Source organism: Trichoderma atroviride, chromosome 2 (genome assembly GCF_020647795.1).
Source record: "Trichoderma atroviride chromosome 2, complete sequence".
NCBI classification, from domain to species: domain Eukaryota; kingdom Fungi; phylum Ascomycota; class Sordariomycetes; order Hypocreales; family Hypocreaceae; genus Trichoderma; species Trichoderma atroviride.
Window position 1 is genome coordinate 599,517 of NC_089401.1, and position 19,929 is coordinate 619,445.

Here is a 19,929-nt window from a genome sequence, read left to right on the forward strand (position 1 = left end):
GGAGAGTCAGTCGATGGTATATACGTGGTGGATATTTATTATGAATATAGAACTCAGAGCAAAGTCTCCTCAGGTGCCGGCTAGTCATATCAAGAGTAGACAAAACCTTTAGATAGATCGTGAATCTCTTCGCTTTTCTTCTCCATCTCCACGTTCCAAAATTTCCTATATCTCTCAACGGCCCCTCGCCCTTCTTCTTTGAGAACCGTCTGAAGCCACTCTTCATCAGGTTCTTCTTCCAAGTCGCAGTCAGGCGTCGCGCCAGCTTCAAGAAGAACCTCGACGATGTCCCAATGGTCGCCGATAATAGCTCCGTTCAATGCACTCCTATACTTTCCCCCGCGTACGTTGACGCTGGCTTTTCTGTCCAACAACATCTTCACTGACAAGGCCTGGCCTGAATACGCGGCTGCTTGGAGGGGTGAGCCAAATATCCCGCCTCGTACATTTACATCGATGTCAGGGACTTGTTCGAGGAGGTATTTCGTTTTGCGAGATGTGCAATTAATATTCGCACAGCCCCGATGCCAATGGCTCGAATTTTTGTGTACCCCGTCGAGCTTCGTCTCACATGCCACGTATAGCGCGGAGCCCAGCCTCTCGCTCACGATGCTGGTGTCCATACCATGCTTGATCAAGATGTCAAAGCTTCTGCGCCAATTTTCGCCCTCAGCAGCACTTTTATCATACCTACCGTGCTTATAGAATGCCCCACAATATTCATGTATAGTAGTGCCTTCAGGTGCAAACTCATATTCCCCCATGATGGCATGAAGAGCTGTGCCGTAGTCTTGGTTTACATGGTTGACATGCATGCCGTGATTCAGGAGAGCCAGAAGAGCCATATCGCCACCACAGCGAAAGACCGCGCAACGTGCGGCCTCGTGCCAGGCAGCACAATCCTGGAGATGGATATCTGCCCCGTGTTCAAGCAGCAGTTGCACCAGCTCAGAGTGGCTCCAGCTACAAGCAGCCGAGAGCGCTGTCCCATGTATTCCTCCTAGAGCATTCACATCAGCGCCGCGATCAAGCAGCAATTGCGCCACAGGCACTGAGCCTTGGGAGTAGAAATCAATACATCTACCATCCTCTCCACGATAAAGAGCTGTCCGTAGCTGGCCGTATCTGTCCTCTCCACGACAAGCAGCTGTCCGTTGCTGGTCGTATCTGTCCTCGCCCTCTTGACAGGCAGCCATGAGCGCTGTCCCGTATTTACCACATTGGGCATTCACGTCGGCGCCGTGGCTCAACAGCAACTGCACGCGCTCCACGTCTCTCAAGTAAACGCCACAGGCAGCCGCCAGTGCAGTTCCATTCTCTTCACTCTGCGCGTTTACATGAGCGCCACAACCCAGAAGCAGTTGAATACACTCTCTGCTACGCGCCATCCCCTCGAATTCATTGACACTGCATGCAATCGTGAGCGCCGGTCCATTCATGCCACCGCTCGCATTGACGTCGGCACCGTGGTCGAGGAGTAAGCGTAGCACTTCCACATTTGGATGCCGGCAAGCAGCCTGCAGAGCCGATCCCCATTCTCCGCCCTGTTGATTCACCCTGGCACCTTTGCTTAAAAGCAATTCCAGGATCTGGATTTTGTTCTGCAGTGTAAAATTATTACTGATTTTTTCCTCCAGTGAAGACTGGCAATAGATTTCCCACGATACCCCATTTTCTCTCCATGCAGCAGCTTGGAGTGGTGTACCGAACCGACTGCCGCCTTGAGCATTGACATCGGCCCCGTGATCGAGGAGAAATCGCACCGCCTCCATCGTTCCTTCGCTACAGGCAAGTTGCAGCGCAGTTCCCCAGATGTCGCCGCCCGGCTGATCAACTTTGGCGCCATTATCAAGGAGCAGCCGCATCACGCAATCTGCGTGTTTAGAATACAGCGATGCTGCCGCTGCCGCGTGTAGTGCCGTCCCGTACTTGCCCCCTTGAGCACTCACATCAGCCCCGTGCTTGATCAATAGCGGTATCAGTATTGTCTCTATTTCTTTGTGTTCGATGTAGTCATTGCTCAGCCCAGTGTAGCACAAAGCCTGTATCGCCGTGGCATACTCCCCAGCCCGGATATTGGGGTCTGCGCCGTGGTGCAACAGCATTTGGATGTAGCCAATACTCGGTGAGAGGTGCAAATCATCGTACCGTAAGGTGCATGCTGCATGGAGCGGCGTGCCGACTGTTCCACTCAAAACATTGACGTTAGCTCCCTTTTGTAGCAGTAGACTAATTCTCTTGGAATCTCCGTTTCTTATTGCCGAGTGAAGCGCTGTCCGTTGGTGTCCATCCTGTGCATCGATGTTGACTCCATGGTCGAGGAGAAAATTGACGCTTTTCGTGTCGCGGCGGCTGACCAATGGTAGCAAGGACGTGTAAGCGTTGAAATCAGCTCCCCCATGTGCTATCAAAAACTCAAGGATGTTAGGATGGCTGCCACTCGCAGCGGCATGCAGTGCTGAATACCATTTAGATTTGCCATAGTACACACTGACTTTGGCACCTGCTTCGAGAAAGAGCTGCGCCATGTCTGTGTTCCCCCCATAAGCTGCATGCTGGAGCCCAAAGTCCAGGTCTTCTTGAGTCAAATACTTATTTGCACCAAGCTCTTGGGAGAGTAACGTCTCGGTTAGCTGAAGAAAGCCATGCTGAGCTGTGTAGCAATATGGCTTCATCAACATGTACATATTATTCGAAGAGCTATATTTCATAACCAGTTGAGTGAATAGGCTTTGGCTGCCTGTTGCAAGCGCAAGTCTCGCCTCACGTAAGACCTTGGCCGACCATGATGCACGTGGTATCTCCTCAAGGTGGAGCGCCCAGTTATCTGCCACATACTGTATCAAGGGATACGCCCTTTCCACGCCCATTTTATTGAATTCAGTGTATTTTTCAATTATGGTGTCCAAATATGTGAGGTAGGCGAGACATGAACGCACAATGTGTTCATGAGCGTTGATTTCAGTGAAGGAGAAGGCTGAGGTAGGCCGGTTCTCTATTCTGCTGGAAGTCAAATACTCTTTGGCGGAAAAATGGACTAGGCGAACTTTTGCAGGGCCGTACTGTACTCGTGAAAATATAACTAAGCCGGAGAAATATTTCAATACATCCATAGGGGAAGAAAGGCGCATTTGCTCATCAAAGGCGATATTGTCGTTGGGATTGATAATGAATATTTCCGTAAGCTGTTCAATGTTAAGGACTTCTCTTGAGAATGCTAGCCACTTTAACGAGTTTATAACTCGGCCTCGGAATTTAGCATTAATATTTTCAAGAATTCGATCATACGTTGCATCAAGGCCGACAGGAAGGTCTAAGAGAGCCTCGCGAATTTCAGCTGGCGATGAAATTTCTTGGAGTATTTCAAGCTGAAATCGGACATATTGAAACCTTGACGCGAATTGTCAATCAAATCGCTCCATTAATTGTTTCAAAGATTTGACAACTTACATGCTGTCCGCCTTTTTAATAAGTGCCTGTCGTACCTCTTCCTTTACGTCATCTTTCCAAGACATGAAATCATCAGTCGCTAGAGTTGAGTTGATATATTGGCAGATATCATTATCCAGAGTGTCCTGTCGGGCCAATAGATCAATCTCCTGTCTCGCCGGTAGAGATAAAAGAGCGCGTATTTTGAGGTCAATATCCTGTTCTTTGCGGCTTGTCATGAAAACATGAAGATTTTTTGGTGCATTTGCCTCTGAAAAAAATGCTGGATAATGTCCTTAATAGGGTTTGCCTTTGATTGCCAAGTAGTGGGCATTCGTCTAAACCATCAATAACAATAAAGACGTCAGAGAGCCCTGAGAAAGAAGCTAAAAGAGTTGCTTCGAGAGTTTTAGTATCAGGACGCTCGCCTCTTATTTTATAATCTTCGAGATGCTTGATTAACCGGAGGTCGGTCTGTCGAGAATATATCTGTTTAATAAGTGAAGCCAGCATTACATTTGTTGTTTGCTTATTAATGTCGCTGAAGCTATAATAGAAGTAAGCGAGAACTGTTGAGCGCTTTGATGTATATTTTTCTTTGAGATAGCCGATAACCGAAGAGCTTAGAACGGATTTCCCAGAGCCGGCTATAGCCGGGTTAGTTTCGCCTCTGAGTAGATGGAGGTTGTATGCAGAAGCAGAATTGTTCGCTTACCTTTCCCATGAAGCCAAAGTAAGGAGCAAGCAGTTCTTTCCCACCTCCTAAACTCTTCACTATGCTTGACAAGCCATTCATTGGTGCCAGCTTCATACCTTTCGCGTGCAGTGTTGTACAATGACGAGTGATCAATATTACAGAGCCACGCCAATAGTTCCTCGCGCTCTTTTTTTGATTCTGCACTCTCAGTTGCCAAACGTTCCTCGAGATTCTGCATATCACGCCAAAGCCCTTCGATTGCGGTAAAGCTTTTCTCTCGTTCGCGAACGTCGTTAACTAATTGATCCCAGCCATTCCAGTTGACAGCATCAAGGGTGTGGCGAAGGGCTGACGTATTTGAGTAGTAACAGCAGCTTTTAGCCTGAAATTTCAAGATTTGCCTATAGAGTCGCTCCAAGGCAGCTTTATATTCGTGATGCGATTGCTGAAAGTCCTCGTGGTTCCCAATTTGTAACTCATAGCGCTTGTTGTAAAGTTCCTCTCTCATCTGACTCTGCGCGATAAGAGACGAGATGTATGCTAACCCTTCTGCCAAGGCAATACTTTGAGCTGAAATGTTCATAAATAACTTGTACAATAAATTAGTAATGGCCCCTGTTCGATCTCGCATGACAGTAACTCACCGGTAGCAAAAAGCTAACACCGGCCCAAGCTATTGAAGCAGGCGGGCTGGCGCTCACAGCTTGGCTGATGAAGCTATTGGCGGAGTTGACAACATTCAAAAGAAGCTTTGAAACATCTTCAACTGTGACTTTGGAGCTGCCGAACTTGAGCTTGTTTTTATTGACGTTGTCCATTTTGCTCTGAAGTATCGCCCACATCCGTTCTTGTATATTCACTTTCGATTGAAGGTTATCGCTTAAACCGGCGACGACGCTGCCTTGTAACTTATTCTCATATTCCTCAATAAGTGCGGCGTCTTCCTGTCGCAGTGTTTCGTATGCCACATTCCAGAGCTGTCGGATAGGAACATTTTCCAATTTGGGCGATATAACCTGGACTTGGGGGTCCTCGGAACGTTTGAGGGGGGGCGCTGATGCTTGTTTGATCGATGATCGAGTCATTGGTGTTATGAGATGTGCTGGAATGTGCTCCTTCTTGGTTACTTTGACTTGTTTGGGCATCAGCATAAATCACCACGCCAGGCTGTTTTGTCGGCAGAGGACGCGACTGCCTTTTTTTCCGTTTTCCGAAACAGTTTTTGATCCCCATTGCTGTCTTTGTTGTTGGGTGTGAAGATGCTCCTAAAAGCCTCCGAATTGTTGATTGTTGATTGAGAAGAGGAGGAGTAGGACGGTTGGAGCCTGATGATGTCTGAGATCAGGCACCTATTTCACCGCGGCAGACGGACGATAGGGGCCACAACCGCAATGCTCATTAGATGCCTTCTGAGGCTGTGCAAATTGTATCACCAACTTACGTGTAACCAGTCGGCGGAAACAGGGAATTATCAACCAATAAACACACATTTCTAAACTTTACATGCTACCTATAGTAGCACTACATATAGTATCCTATCTAGCTGTTGCAATGAATAACGGGCCCCGATCTAGTGAACGAGGTAGGACTGCTTATACGGGATTTTACTTGATTCCGACAATAGCTGGTGTAAGTATAGCATAAATAAATCCGAATGGTTGCTTTTCTTACACGTTAATATTAGCTCTCTGTAAGTGTATTTTGTTTCGTCGCTTTTTCTAGATTATATGTAAAGTACATGTATCGCAGTGATATTTTATAACTTGCCTTTTGGTTGTGGTTTATATTGTAAAGGAGTCTAACTGCCTTTGCAGTTAGTGCATTTTTGTTGGTGCGAGTCAGGATGAAGTCGGACAAGGTCTTATCTTGTACTTCCATACTACCAGCCGAGCCACAATTTTCTGCTCATCTTATCACTATTGAATTCATATGGGACGCCTCAGCCGTGGATGTTTGCGCTGCCGGCAGCGTCGCGTCCGCTGCGATGAGGGGCGGCCGTCTTGCCAGCGCTGCATCCGCCGCAACGAGGTTTGTGAGGGATACCGCGATGAATCGTCGCTCATATTCCGCCACGAGACGGACAAAGTGATTGAAGTCTCGCGCGCAATGCAAATCGTGGGTCCACCAAACTACACGGATTCCTCGCATTCTTCCTCGCGGAAGCGAAGCCTGTCTGTCAATGCGAGCTCGGCTTCTCGACAGTCGTCTTCCTTCTCATCGTCACTGGCCCCGGAGGAGGCTTCGGGCATCACGATGCGCAATCCCCAGCCGTGGCTGAAAGGGCCGCCGGCAAAATTTCAGCCGCCTCTGGAAGAACAGGCCGTAGATCAGTTCATAGATAGATATGTGCTGTACCCCTGCAATCAGACGTCTTCTCCCGGCTTCCTAGAGCATTTGCCTTCCATGTTCAAAGAAGTCAACGTCGAGGGTCGCTACGCGCTTCGCTGGGCTGTGCAGGCGGCAGCATATGCAGACGCCGTCTCATCAAACCAAAAAAGTAAAGCGCTTGCAAGCAAGGCTCTGCAATGCTATGGCATGGCACTCAAGGCTCTGGGGGAGTCGCTCTCTACGCCAGGCAAAGAGCCGGATGATTATGATCTAATGGCCGTGGTCGTGCTGGATATTTTCGAGGTAGACATATGCACATGTTGTGAGATACACATGTAGTTCCAGTCTTTGCTGATGTTTTCAGACATTATATACTCCCAACGAGGTCAGTAAAGGATCTCACGTCCAGGGAATGGCGCAACTGCTTCGTTTACGCGGCAGAGATTTGGTCTACGACCCCCGCGGCTGGAGCCTATTTCGACTTGCACACCACCGAATTGTAAGGACTCAATATGCATTTTCCATTGACCTTTGCCCACTAACAGCGCGAAGCAAAAACATCGATTAGCGTATCCTATCTCGCAAGTCTCCGAAACATCAAACTTGCTCAACGAGTTGAATAACAACGAGCCCTCGGTCCGCCTCGAGAAGAATACCAATAACATCCTTGAGACATGCAAGCGGGCGCGGACCTTGCTAGACCTTGTCACTGCAGGTGGGATACCGGCATCGACCATTGTCGACATGATCAAAGAGCTGCATTCGTCGGACCTAGAAGCAGTCAGTTGGCGTCAGACGTCACAGTGGTCTTTTACCAGCATAGCCGTCTCGGAACGACCAGATCTCTCTTCAGCAGCACATGGCATCACGGAGACTATTCAGCTGCATCCAGATGTATGGATGGCCTACGAGTGGAACTACCACAGGACAGCGCGCATAATCTTTCTACAGCAACTGCTGCAATGCTCCAAAGCCGCCCTGGAAGCCCCAGATCTCAAAGAGGTCGATAGGCAGATGCTGAATAATACCATCGCAGAGTGCATCTCAACGATTCAATGGCTAGCCGACGAGTTCCTCGCTACCGTCCCTCAGTCCCTCGGGGATGTTAATCATATGGGTTGGCTCCATGACAGCAACGACGGCCCGCCTCGCTGCCGCGCCATCGGCGGATATCTGCTTCTATGGCCAACCCGCACCGTCAAGGCGCAAACGTCTGCGACGAGCGTAGATCAAAAAGCGCGAGCACAGAGGGTGTATGAAAAGATTCGTGAATGTACTGGAATGAAGGATCTTCTAGGTGACAAGAGTATCATCTGATGTACCAAGCTCAACTCTATCTAAATATGAAAGTGCGCATGCCCAGCTAGGTACAAAGGATAAGATCAACATCAATGTGTGGCCCGATATGCAACGATCCTTGACGTCTCATCTCTTGACGGCAACTTCATCCAGCTCTGTCCCATCCACCAACTTGATCTTCTCTGCACTCAGCGTTACAAAGCAAATCCGGCATATCTCATCTGTCCTGTTTATCCACTGGTGATTTACACCCCCTTGAATGAGAAACTCTCCCGCTTTGACAGTTCTCTCCTCCCCGCTTTCGAGCTTCATGACGATCTCGCCGCTAATCACGACGCCATAGTCCAGACTCAGCGTCCGGTGCATCGGCACGGTGAAGTGAGGCGCGATGTTGCTGATGCAGAATATGGCGCCGTTGGGCGGGCAGCGTGGGATCGTGTTTGGGTGGTTTTGTGCAGGCTCCGTGTTGTTGACGGGCACGGCGTTGCGCACGTCAAAGACGGCAAAGGACGAACCCGCCGGTCCCATGGGGTGAAATAAGGGGACTTCACTATCGGAACCAAAAATGGCGGTTCCTGCTGCGTCGTGTGTCGTGGTAACTATGCGAGGGTTGGAGCTGGGAGATGACATGGCGAAGATGGTGGAAGTGCTTGAAGGGGTTTACAATGAGGGCACTTGGATCAACTCTGGCTACGTTGGCCTGTGGTTGGGCAGACTTGAGATATGAGAGAGCAACAAGCTTAGATATTTCAGCAGTTGACTTTCTTAGCGTTCCTTGAGCTGAAAGTAGAAATATAATATGTAGAGACCAATAGTATCGCAGGAATCAAGACTGAGAGTGAGTAGCGGCTGGTTTGCTGGATTGGCAGAGGGAACTGGGGCTGAGCCAAAATCATCTTTTCCTGTCGGAAATTCAGCTCACTTATATAGACGAGATATGTCTCCATCACGCAAATCCAACATTTTTTCCAATCTACCAAAAGGAATAAACCTCAAAAGCAAAGCGCGCCATCATGTTCGCAGTACTCTCTGGATACGGAAACTTGGGCGAGGAGCTCGCGCCGCTAACCGCAGACGGAAAGTTGGACGATGGATGGGTCAAGGATGCATCGCGTGTCAGATGACGTTGACAGATTGTGCCGCTTTTCGTAGGCTACTTAGCATAGCCCTACATATCAGAGGCATAATTTACAATGAAAAGAAGAGTTTAAAACTAGTGATCTTCCTATAAGCTACGAAGATGGTTCAAACACCACGGCAGGGCATTAAACACAAGGACACATTATCAAGCATCTTTTTTGGTGTAGCAAGCATCCAATAAAGCAAGTCTTCTGAAAACGATTCTCATTCTTTTGGAGAACTTTACTGGCAATCTTTAAATAATGGTAAGTCATTTGAAAGGCCTAGTGAGAAAATCTACTGTTCTTGAGCCGTCTTTGTTGAAATTTCCCAGACCGAGACACGAGGCCAAGTCTCAAAGGTGCAACCGATGTTAGCATTTACTTCACTTTAGACTCTACACTCGCTCTTGGAGCTGGAAGCCCAAATCTCACTCTGACATCAATTGATACATTGACCTGCCATGCCACAATGCCTTAATGGGGCGCTCGAGACCATTTCTTGTCAATGACATAGAGGATTTAGAGAATTTGATTAGATGTCTTGGTCAGTATTCGGGCTTTCTAGTTTAGTTGGTATACGTATCATCTTATACCAAGGCATAATGTCACGACTGCTTTGTAATAATACGGACACATAGGTTTGAAACGCAAGTGCTCTATAGCGTGTCAAAGGCGAGAAACATAGAACATATGAGCTCAAGCAGCTAACCATCTACACGGACAAAACATTGGTCATACCACTGTACTTCTCTTGAACATAGTTAGGTGTTGAGTTCTGATGAGCTTCCGCCAACAGATGTACTGTCCTTAAGTGTAGCCTTACAAAGTCATTAGATATTTCATTATATAAATTCTCATCATAATGGACGACTATAAATATAATTATTGTCACACACTTACTTTTACTTCTTTGCGTCAGTTTCAATTACTCTCATCTGCTGTAGTAGCTACTCTTGCTTGCTTCATGTTACGTTGAAGCTCATTGCGGCTAAAAAAATGTAATTCTCAATTATCTCGTAAGATATCTCAAGTCCCAGTTCGCTTTAGTTGTCTCAGGATGATATTCCTTCCCTGCCCATGGATTTCCGCAAACGTGCAAATGCGCATAAGGCGTCCCGTCAAACATGACCCAAGCCCCTTCATCGCGGACCGTGTTTGGCAACCCATCCCGCTTCGAGTCAAATGGCCAAATGATCATGTAATGTGGTCCAATTGGAATTGCCGGGCTTGTGACATCCGATACACTAACACTGCTATGTTGATTTGCACCACACAGCATGTAGATCAGTCCTGGTGCCGTATTGGTTGGCTTTTCTTTGCCTGCATAGGCGTCTTTGATCCATTGGAGACCTTGAGCGTCACAGCACATGGGCACGTTTCCAATGTGGTTTTCGTTGCCCGGAAAACACGTCCAACCATTTGTTCCTTCGCGTATGACTGTTATCTTGCGATCATGAGTCCATTCCGCTACAGTGGCGTCTTTGGTAACCTGGATAGGACCAGATGCGAGAGCCCTGTTGATTTTGCAGGAAATAGCTTCCTCTTCCTCGCTTACAGGAGCATTGGGCTTTGCCGGGTCTGGTACACAGCACTGGAAAGCACTGGCATATACAAATGATGCCATATTGAACGGTGGCGTGAAGTTCAATGTCTGAGAGAAAGTTTTGTGAATAGATATATAATATAATATACAGAAGTCGGCTATAAAGAGTTGTGTGCGTGTGTGTTTGTTTATATATGTGTATACATTTGCTATTTTGACAATGATTGAGACACCCAACACAACAACACCAAGACAGTACGCAAAAAAATCCCCAAAAAGGTTAAGTATTATCGCTGCTTCGTCTCCTCATCGGGTCGGTCGGGTCGGTCGGCTTATCGTTCCAAATCAAACGCAAAATCCATGACGCAAGAAAAGTAGCTCTTAGTTTCAGAAATTTGCCTTCTTCAGAATTAAGACGCTTGGTGGTTCGATCTACGATCGCATTCGAATCATGGCGTCATTTTACCTCGGCTTCAAGATTTCATTGAGATCTAGGTATAAGCTTGAGTTCTGAAAATCTGAATGACATTTACTTTGAATCTTTGGACAAGTAAAATTCATAGCACAGTTGCCAATAATGCAGATAGATGATCTAATCCTCAATTGAGCCGCTGTTGATATAGACAAGCTACATAATAACAAACATTCAACGATACAGAAATAAGTTAAATCACGGCACATGCTATGCACCGCGCATCTCGTTATATCTAGATGATTACCAATCATGCCGAAATTGGTAACATCAGTGGTAAAAGATCGCTCGTTTGATTAGTTTCAGTCTTCAGTGTGCTAGCACTGTTGGGTCGAAATCAGCCATGCTACCGAGGTATAGCACGGTAAGGGCATGCATCCGACCGAAAGTTAAACACGATAGTGACCGCTACCTTAGGTATCTCCCATCACGTCCACTGATTTGTTGAACCAAATCGGTGATTACAAACAGTAATGGCTCAAACCTGCACTAGCCCTGGGAACTAACGTGTGGTATGAATACACATACCCTACAAGAAAGCTTGGCTGTATCAACAACCGTAGAAGCAAAAACTTATCAATATCTTGGACTATTTTCCGAATTCTTGTACTCGTTGATCAACGGTGATCAACGGCCGCCTTAGTGTTAGCTGCATAGGCTCAAGATGGTCGTTGGCAAACCACGCGATACGCTCAAGTGACGGGAACATCTCTTGGATCCAGAAATGAGTCGTGTAACTACCGACAGGCGCGGGAAGACTTACTAGTTGAAGAGGTAGAGCTACATTTGTTGACGGAATTCGTCGCTGCCCAACGCCGAGCGTTGCCTCCAAGCGGTCTTGTCAAAGATGACTACCTTTTTGAATCGGCAACAGACGGTGGCAAAGTGCGAATGTCGGTTGTTTTCGAAGGAGATAAGAAGTCGCTCGTCGTCTTTAAAATGAAGTTCACAAGCTAGGCTAGAGACGAGCGAGCGATAGGAGATATCGCATCTTGACTTTCCACTCCTCCATTTCAGCAACTTTGCTCTCCAGGTCGGTCTTATGCTTTCCAGCAGCAGGCTGAGCCTTATCCATTTTAGATTGTAGGTCTTGAATGATATTGTTCTTCAAGGCGATGTCTTTGTTTGAAGAATTCACCTGGTATTCTAGAGCCTTGTACTGTGCAGCAGTGAAAGAAGACTGGTGATGAGTTAAAGCGGCAACCTATTCAAACAGCTGGCCTTGTGTACTCCATGACAAGCATAACGTTCTCCGTAACCTTTTGATCAACGATTCCCGATAATAGCGACTGGGCCACTATGAATGTTTGTCTGGAAACTGGCAGAAGACATCACCAGGTGGTAAAACTAGGTTCATTGTACTGTAATCTAAATATTCTATTAAAACTAGCAGTCTATGTCATCTAAACGAGCGTAAGAAGTGAACTTATATCCAGCTGGGCTGAACGCGATCAAAAAAATGTCCTTCAACCCCCCCCAAGAATCGATCCACTGTTCATCGATCTTGTGTTGAATCGGCAAGCTAATACTCAAACCATTTCTGTTAGAGTACGACCATGATATTTGTCCAGGTTTTTATACTTGGCATAGATAGGTTCCAACTTCCTTGAGGCCCTCATTACCAACGCAAGTATGGCACCAAAATACATTTTCAGGATCAATAGCCTTTTTGATCTCGCTCAATCTCTCATAATTGGAGCCCCAGAAAGCTTTCTGGAAATTGGGCTCATTCCAGTAAGCCTGTATTCTTAGTTAGTGCTTCATCTAGCAAACACAAAGAGAAGAAGAAAGTCATGCCTCATTGAGATAAGCTCCCGAATCTGGAGCCAATTTGCGAAAAGCTTCGACTTGGACATGGTTAATACTAGATTCAACAGCGCTTCGCTTAATCTCATCGAGCGGCGACCACTCTTGGGAAGTGACTGCAAGGTGTCAGAGTCTCTTCAAATCATAATGCTGGGACAACACTATGTAATTGGACTTGCCTGCGTGAACCAGAGCTTTTCTCCATGCAGGGTTGATGGCATTACCGCCACCCCTTGGTTTGGCATCCCAAACGCCTGTTCCAGAGACCATGTATAGCCTTCCGCCAGCGGGCCCCAGAAAGTCAACTAGAGCATCGCTAAAGGCATCTTCTTTCAGTGTATCCGGCGGCAGAAGCCATGATCCGACCACCTTGTCCACACCTGCCCCCTTATCATCTGCATATTCGAGGAACATACTGTGAAAGTTGGGAAAGACGGTTGAGGATACCTTCGTCGTTATCTGACTAGGAAAATCCTTTTTAATCTGTTGAACATAGGGCTCAAGCAAGTTATCCAATGTAGTAGATGATGGGGGATCGTATATGGCGAAGACTGCTTCGAAGGTTGCCATATCCCCTCCGAGCCCTGCGGCGCTGGTATTGGGGTACAGGTACGTAAATGCCGCGACACTCGAGTTGGCTAGAGTGGGATATTGTGCTATCATATAAGCTACACTCTCCCAATAGGCCTTTGAGTTTGGTGTTGTCTCGATGGTAAAGTCGTATACCGCCATGGGCTTGGATGGGACCGTTCGAACAGTCACCTTGGTCAAGACTCCAAAAGTACCCCCGCCGCCCTAAATATGTCAGGAACCTTTGGAATAATGGGAAGAGCAGTTATTATTGAAGAACATATCACTTACACCTCGAACTGCCCAAAATATGTCGGTATTCTGACACTCGTTCGCCGTGATTATTTCTCCCTTGGGGGTTACCATCTCCACCTCATAAACCTGATCCGATCCGAGCCCGAATATGTTTGATATGGGGCTGTGGCCTCCACCAGTGAGGTACCCGCCCATGGTGACTTCTGGCCCCATTCCATCAACGATGGTCAGGTTGTATTGGTCCAAGTGAGAGTATATATCACTGACATACGATGCGGCCCCCGCAGTCACGGCCGTTGTTTTAATCGTAGTTTTGCAGCCCTTTGGCTTGAACTCGCTGTGTAATTCATATCCTCCGAACATATGTCTTGTCCAAATGGATAGAGAATGGGGTGCCGTAGATCTGTTTACTGAGTTAGATGTGGATCGCATGTCGGCATATTCATTCTCTTACCGCTTCAGATAGTCATGTCCTGATGCTTTGATGTTCAGTCTCACATTATACTTTCTAGCAAAGTCAATGGCTTGCTTGATATGGTCTGCAGTCGTTGCATTCACAACATAAACTGGATATCCCAGCCCACTGCACGGAGCATCTGCTGTTGGCAGACAGGAGTCGTTGTTCATATTGTTCCACGCCGTACTAACAGGATCGTCCTGATGGAAAGCGAACGAGCTCCATGATTTTTGTATGTCTGCGCAAGAGGTGTTGGATTCAGGGTCAGAGGAATGACAGGCCTGTGCTGGCGGCAGCGGATGTAACAAACGCCCCGATAGACTCTCGTTGAGATGATTCCATTCGGAGATGCTAGGCCAAGATGCATCATTCGGAGTGGATTTGCAAGTCGTCTTGGAAGCATCCACGCAGCAGAGTGACGAAAGATGAACGAACGCTTGTAGGACTGGCAGCAGTCTCAAGTGGTGGACAATCATCTTCTTCCTATGAGAAAACTGGAAGGAGAGAAAAGTAGGAAATTATAAATTTGCCAATTTTGAGTATAAGAATAAGATTAATTGCAATGAAAGACAGAATAATATTGCAGCATCAAGCACGCATATCGCCAGTCTTATATACGCCTGTATACGTGGATGCTTGGACCGGTCTGCAACTCCGAACTGCGGATTCCGCAGTTTTCGCAGTTCGGCGTCCCGACCCAAGCCCGCGCCCCTTTCCATATTACGACGCGCAAGCAGGGACTTCGCCCCTTCATAGAGTAAGTAGGAATTTGTTTTATTTGTGCATTAAATTTATAACGTCAAGCTCGGACTAGAACTGCTATGGAAAAGCGGTGGAAGCCGGCGACGGCACTTTAATCTTGTTCGCCAGGGCAGGTAAGCCAGGGCAAGTTTGCTACGAATTCATCTTGTTTAGCTCTAGGCAAATGTCTAGGGACTGCGGTTGTTCTCAAATAATATCTAGCTGCTCATCTCCAATTTGGTTAAGATTGATATAATTATCCCACTCTTCCCACCACTGCGTGTTCAGCTCTGCGAGAGCCATGATTTCCTTGTTCTGCTCAGCATCGTCCCTAGAGCCATATTGCTGAACCTCGCTTCTTTCTTTTCGCACAATAGTTTCTGGGAGTCTCTCGGAAAAAGTTTCGGTAACCGTTTTCCATTGCTGCAGTGCCAACGGCTTTCCCGTCTTCGAGTCAATGTTCCTCTGGCGACATGCGTGAAAGATTGCGTCAAACATAACAGACGCTCCTAGCTTGTTTTTCACAGTCAGCTCGCTCATCCCTACAGGAACTCCTTGTTTCAGAGTATCAATAAGGGCCTCGATGTGAATAGCAGCTCGTGTGAGTTCTCTACGCTCCGGAAATGAATGGAAGATTTTGTGCGATTCTATAATTAAACCCATCGCTTTATTTCTCTGAGTGGGTGTGATTGCCATAAAAGTTGCCATGAACCTGAAGAGGAAAGTCGTCGCATTGAATAGTTCCGTAAAATATGGCTCAGGGATGGTTCTCAGTTGGCTATTGGGATGCAGATCCGAAACATGGTCCTGTCCAAGTTTCGTGAAGTGAGTGACGAGACTTGAAGCAGCGTCAAATGCTTTCAGAAGAATCGTTTGGCGAAAAATCCTCCAATGCGCATCTGAATTAGGATCTGTATTTGCTGGTAAGGTAAACGTTAGAGCAAAGACGTGCAATTTGGTATTGCACCACTCAATCTCTAATTCTGGTCCCCACGAGTCATGATTCGCCTCTTTGAGCTTGTTTAGCTGCTCGTTAAATATCTCAGTGGTCGAGAAGTGTAGAGCGCGGTCATCTATATTGCTTAGAGTGTCAATCGCGGAGACCGTAATCTTGATGATTGTGATTAGGACCTTCCACCATGGAGGAACTCGATTCGACGTGTTATTCAGAGCTTCATCAATGGACTTCATGTGCTGTTGCGATATTGACGAATGAAAGCCAGAAATTGCAGCAATTCTACAAGAGCTGTTAGTATTCGACCATTTCGTATGCATATCTCCACCAGTACTCACGAAGTTCCCACTCGGAAGCAACCTAGCCATGTCCAAGCCTGGTCCACCTCATCTACTTCACACTCAGGCACGAGGCCGAAGCCGGGCCACATGTTTTGCTGTCCACCTGAAGACAGGGGACTATTGCATTGCAGTTGCACCGCTGCATGCACAGCAAGGCCTACATAGTTCCAGGCTGGATTGTGAAAATACTGCGATTGAGGAAGTGGCCACAAACAAAGAAGAAGTAGAGCATGGATCGTTTCAATTCGCTGAATGGCCTTTCCAAGTATGGGTGACAGGAGTCCCTCGTATCCAACAGCTACTTCGTGGTAAATAGCCGTAAAGCTATCATGCTCTCGACTGGCAATGAGCACAACAGTCCAAAAAAGCAGCGGTGATCGGGCAAGCAGATCTGACAGTGAGGTAACCGGTTGTAAAAATATCGCGTGAGGGTAATAGTGCAAGCCGAAGCTCAGAGCTGAGTTAACAAGACATAATGATAGAGGGTTAGCAATACATACTATTGAAATAGTTCAGTGGTAGTCTGAGCATCAAGATTAAGAGTGCCCAAGGCGTAAGAACAGACCGAGTCGCTGTCCGTAATATTAAGCCATACCGAAGCCAGGCCCCGCGCAGGCTTCATAGACAATGGCGTGTTGCCGTCCGAGATACTCTGAGAAGATGTGGCTGTTTCCACAATAGATGGCTTTCCATAAGAAGCATCTTCGCTAGAGCGCAAAGCGTGCAACTCTTGACTAATTTCTTCTGTAATTCTACTTTGATGAGAATAGTTATAAATGATATGGAGCAGCGCATAACCAACCTCCTTGTCGATATACGCTTGAAATTGGCATCAAATCGACAGTCCAGCTGCTTTGACCTACACCGAGAACATTGGCCGGTTCGGGTCTTTCGCGCGTCGCAAGCAACCTTGGCCTGGCGACAGCAAGTACAGCTTTTGGCGCGACCTGTGGATTGCGATTTTGTCGGAACCTTCAATTTAGCCAAACTAGACTGATCCATGGAGATAAAGAGGCAGTGCGAGATTTTAACAATGTATAATTAGTCTTATAAGAGGCCATACAAGTTGCGGTCAGATTGAGGATTCTGTAACAAATACCTGGAGTTAAATAGGATTTATTCCCTGTTATCTTAGTGGCTTACATAACCCGAATTGTATCTGGAAACTGTATTGGAGCGTGAAAACGCTAGGAAAGCTTGATCTAGGCACGGAGGCTGAGTTCTTGAAACAGCGAGGGCTGTTACGAGAATCAGACTTGTAGAGACCCTTTTCGGAGTAAAGGCGTACCCATCGTGATATTTACGTCCCCATTAATTGCTATTGATCAATTGATCCCCCTTTGTTTCAATTTATGCGTATTTGTGCCTAAAAAAATTGTCTGGCCTGCGCAATCCCAAAAGAACAGTCATCAACGACCTACGTCGCCTTAATCGGCCTTATTTGGCGGCAACCTTCTCCCTCATAGAATTCAATGCGCTGCCTGCCCTCAGCCATCTCAACTGCCCCTCGCTATATGTATGCCTCAAGTCGCAATCCCACATCTCTCCGTTCTTCGTTTGTACGTGCATTACCACAGTCGAAGACGGCTGCAACTCGTCTTCTTCGACACCCCTGAGTGTGATCCGATCGCCCTCCCGTATACGATCATAGTCCACAGGTTCGGCAAAAGTAAGAGGCAACATGCCCTGTTTTTTCAGATTCGTCTCGTGAATACGGGCAAACGAGCGCGCAATGATGGCTAACCCGCCAAGGTAACGTGGTTCCAAAGCAGCGTGTTCGCGAGATGAGCCTTCACCGTAGTTCCAGTCACCGATGATGCACCAGGGTGTGCTGCGGCGTTGCAAATCACGCGCGACTTCGTGGATGAGCTCCACATTGCCGTCTAGCGGATGGATGGTGTGACCGAGCATTGTGGACGTGGAGGGAAGGAAGGCGTTGCTCGCTGCGAGGAGCATATTGTGGCTGATGTTCTCAAGATGGCCGCGGTAGTTATACCAGGGACCGGCTGGGGATATATGGTCGGTGGTGCATTTACCCTTGACTTTGACGAGGATGGGCATGTCAGTCGTGGCGCCCGGTTGCCGTGGCTTGAATGGCTGGAGAAGTTGAAGACGGTCGGACTTTGGATTGATATCGACTTGGAGATGAGCAGAATTCTCCTGGGGAGGCTGATAAAGGTCTTGGCCAGCTGTAAACCTGGACGGTAGCTCAACGCTTGTTGGCGCTGTGAAGCGAAATTCTTGCTGTGAGCTATTGACAGGCAGTGCATCTGTTGCGGGATTGAAATCAATACGACCTGCGTAAGCAAAAGCCGTGACCATCTCCGGCGATGTCACAAAAGAGCATGTCTCCGGATTCCCATCGTGGCGGCCTACAAAGTTACGGTTGAAGCTCGAAACAACAGTGTTGCGCTCGCGACCTTTGACATCGACATCAGTTCGATCCCATTGTCCCACGCAAGGCCCGCAAGTGGTGCTGAGCACAACTGCTCCAGCATCGCGCAATGTTTGCAGGATGCCATCGGCCTCGGCTGTAGTTCGAATATCTTCACTGCCTGGAGCTACCATGAATGGCGTTTTGACTCGGTCGATGCCGGCAGCCTTTGCCTGCATCACTAGCTGCTGTGTCTTGTATAGATCTTCATAAGACGAGTTCGTGCAGCTTCCAACCATGGCGTGACTAATCTCAACAGGCCAATCGCTTTGTCTGACTGCGTCCTTTAGTTGAGAAAGGGGATGCGATAGATCAGGTGTAAAGGGTCCGTTGATGTGTGGCTCCAGAGTGTCCAAATCTATCTCTATGATGTCGTCGTAGTGGTTTTCTGCACCCTCATCAGGCCGAAGAAGGACGTCTTTGTACGAGTTTGCTAGCTGCGCAATGCCTGATCGTTTCGTCGCTGAGAGGTATCGAGCCATAGAATCCGTAAAGGGGAATATGCATGATGTTGAGCCTATCTCGGCGGACATGTTGCACACAGTTGCCATCCCAGTTGCACCCAAAGTCTCCGTTCCAGGTCCAAAGAACTCAAACACTTTACCCTTGCCTCCCGAGACCGTCGTGATACCAGCTAGCTTACAGATGATATCCTTGGTTGATGCCCAGCCATGGAGCTTGCCAGTAAGCCGAACCCCAACTACCTTAGGATTCATAACCTCCCAAGGCATGCCTGCCATAGCGTCCACAGCATCAGACCCGCCGACACCAATACCAAGCATACCCAGTCCTCCAGCATTAGGCGTATGTGAGTCAGTGCCGATGATGAGGCCGCCAGGGAAAGCATAATTCTCAAAGATAGTGATGTGGATGATACCCGCACCAGGCTTCCACCAGCCGATACCGTACTTCTTTCCAGCGCTGCTCAAGAACTTGTACACCTCCTCATGCTGTATTAGTCCTCGCTTCAAGTCCTCGTCAGCACCGTCCCGCGAGACAATCAGGTGGTCACTGTGTATGGTAGTTGGTATCTTGACCTTGGGCAGCCCGGCACTAATAAACTGCAGCAAAGCCATAGTTGCTGTAGCATCGTGACAAGCCACTCGATCGGGCCTGAGCTGCAACAGTGTCTCGCCTCGTCGTATCTCGCTCAGATTCCATTGAGTTTCAGCGGTGTCAAATAAGTGGCTGTATAGGATCTTCTCGGTCAGATTGAGTGGGCGATTTGAACCCGCCTTGACTCTTTCTAATTGTGCGATGCGGCTGTCATAATCCAGGACCGTATCAGGGTTCAAAGGGCTGATCGGAATCCGAGGCGTGACAGACGCTAGTCGGCGTATATGTGGAAGGCGCCTAATAGCCCGCGAGCAAGAGTGTGTCGCCCAAAGGGCACGAGTTCTGTTAGCGAACATCAAAAGTGATCGCCCGGGGATATGACTACAGAAGAGTACAGCGAGGCAAAAAAAAAAAAAAAAAACGCG

General features: G+C 47.7%; 8 protein-coding genes across 8 annotated transcripts; 1 reads left to right on the forward strand and 7 right to left on the reverse strand.

Moving 5' to 3' along the window:
• Nucleotides 1–73: 73 nt before the first annotated feature.
• Nucleotides 74–3,668, reverse strand: TrAtP1_002873 (uncharacterized protein; the record flags this gene model as incomplete). The annotated part of the gene is made up of 2 exons (XM_066111647.1): nt 74–3,390; nt 3,451–3,668. 2 exons carry the CDS (start codon nt 3,666–3,668, stop codon nt 90–92), a joined length of 3,519 nt encoding a protein of 1,172 aa, XP_065967725.1. The 3' UTR covers nt 74–89.
• A 384-nt stretch (nt 3,669–4,052) lies between these two features.
• On the reverse strand, nt 4,053–5,211 carry TrAtP1_002874 (uncharacterized protein; the record flags this gene model as incomplete). Its single annotated transcript, XM_066111648.1, has 4 exons — nt 4,053–4,076; nt 4,145–4,203; nt 4,286–4,715; nt 4,771–5,211. 4 exons carry the CDS (start codon nt 5,209–5,211, stop codon nt 4,053–4,055), a joined length of 954 nt encoding a protein of 317 aa, XP_065967726.1.
• An 809-nt stretch (nt 5,212–6,020) lies between these two features.
• TrAtP1_002875 (uncharacterized protein) lies at nt 6,021–8,714 on the forward strand. Its single transcript, XM_014087545.2, has 3 exons — nt 6,021–6,757; nt 6,819–6,953; nt 7,007–8,714. Exons 1-3 carry the CDS (start codon nt 6,056–6,058, stop codon nt 7,769–7,771), a joined length of 1,602 nt encoding a protein of 533 aa, XP_013943020.2. The 5' UTR covers nt 6,021–6,055; the 3' UTR covers nt 7,772–8,714.
• On the reverse strand, nt 7,880–8,383 carry TrAtP1_002876 (uncharacterized protein; the record flags this gene model as incomplete). The annotated part of the gene is made up of 1 exon (XM_014087546.2): nt 7,880–8,383. The coding sequence occupies one exon, from the start codon at nt 8,381–8,383 to the stop codon at nt 7,880–7,882; it is 504 nt and encodes a 167-aa protein (XP_013943021.1).
• A 1,169-nt stretch (nt 8,715–9,883) lies between the features above and the next one.
• Nucleotides 9,884–10,498, reverse strand: TrAtP1_002877 (uncharacterized protein; the record flags this gene model as incomplete). The annotated part of the gene is made up of 1 exon (XM_014087547.1): nt 9,884–10,498. The coding sequence occupies one exon, from the start codon at nt 10,496–10,498 to the stop codon at nt 9,884–9,886; it is 615 nt and encodes a 204-aa protein (XP_013943022.1).
• A 2,323-nt stretch (nt 10,499–12,821) lies between these two features.
• TrAtP1_002878 (uncharacterized protein) lies at nt 12,822–13,883 on the reverse strand (the record flags this gene model as incomplete). Its single annotated transcript, XM_014087548.2, has 2 exons — nt 12,822–13,490; nt 13,557–13,883. 2 exons carry the CDS (start codon nt 13,881–13,883, stop codon nt 12,822–12,824), a joined length of 996 nt encoding a protein of 331 aa, XP_013943023.2.
• A 1,042-nt stretch (nt 13,884–14,925) lies between these two features.
• On the reverse strand, nt 14,926–16,419 carry TrAtP1_002879 (uncharacterized protein; the record flags this gene model as incomplete). The annotated part of the gene is made up of 2 exons (XM_014087549.2): nt 16,012–16,419; nt 14,926–15,955 (listed from the first exon to the last, which is right to left on the reverse strand). Exons 1-2 carry the CDS (start codon nt 16,101–16,103, stop codon nt 14,926–14,928), a joined length of 1,122 nt encoding a protein of 373 aa, XP_013943024.2. The 5' UTR covers nt 16,104–16,419.
• Nucleotides 16,415–19,853, reverse strand: TrAtP1_002880 (uncharacterized protein). The gene is made up of 3 exons (XM_066111649.1): nt 16,817–19,853; nt 16,515–16,766; nt 16,415–16,464 (listed from the first exon to the last, which is right to left on the reverse strand). Exon 1 carries the CDS (start codon nt 19,522–19,524, stop codon nt 17,452–17,454), a length of 2,073 nt encoding a protein of 690 aa, XP_065967727.1. The 5' UTR covers nt 19,525–19,853; the 3' UTR covers nt 16,415–16,464; nt 16,515–16,766; nt 16,817–17,451.
• Between the last annotated feature and the right edge of the window lie 76 nt (nt 19,854–19,929).

Bases quoted from the DNA above. Each gene is read 5' to 3' on its own strand.
- TrAtP1_002880 (XM_066111649.1), bottom strand. From the start codon at position 19,524: ATGGCTTTGCTGCAGTTTATTAGTGCCGGGCTGCCCAAGGTCAAGATA.
- TrAtP1_002875 (XM_014087545.2), top strand. From the start codon at position 6,056: ATGGGACGCCTCAGCCGTGGATGTTTGCGCTGCCGGCAGCGTCGCGTC. The intron at 6,758-6,818 runs GTAGACATATGC...TGATGTTTTCAG, and splicing joins TCGTGCTGGATATTTTCGAG to ACATTATATACTCCCAACGA. The intron at 6,954-7,006 runs GTAAGGACTCAA...AACAGCGCGAAG, and splicing joins GACTTGCACACCACCGAATT to CAAAAACATCGATTAGCGTA.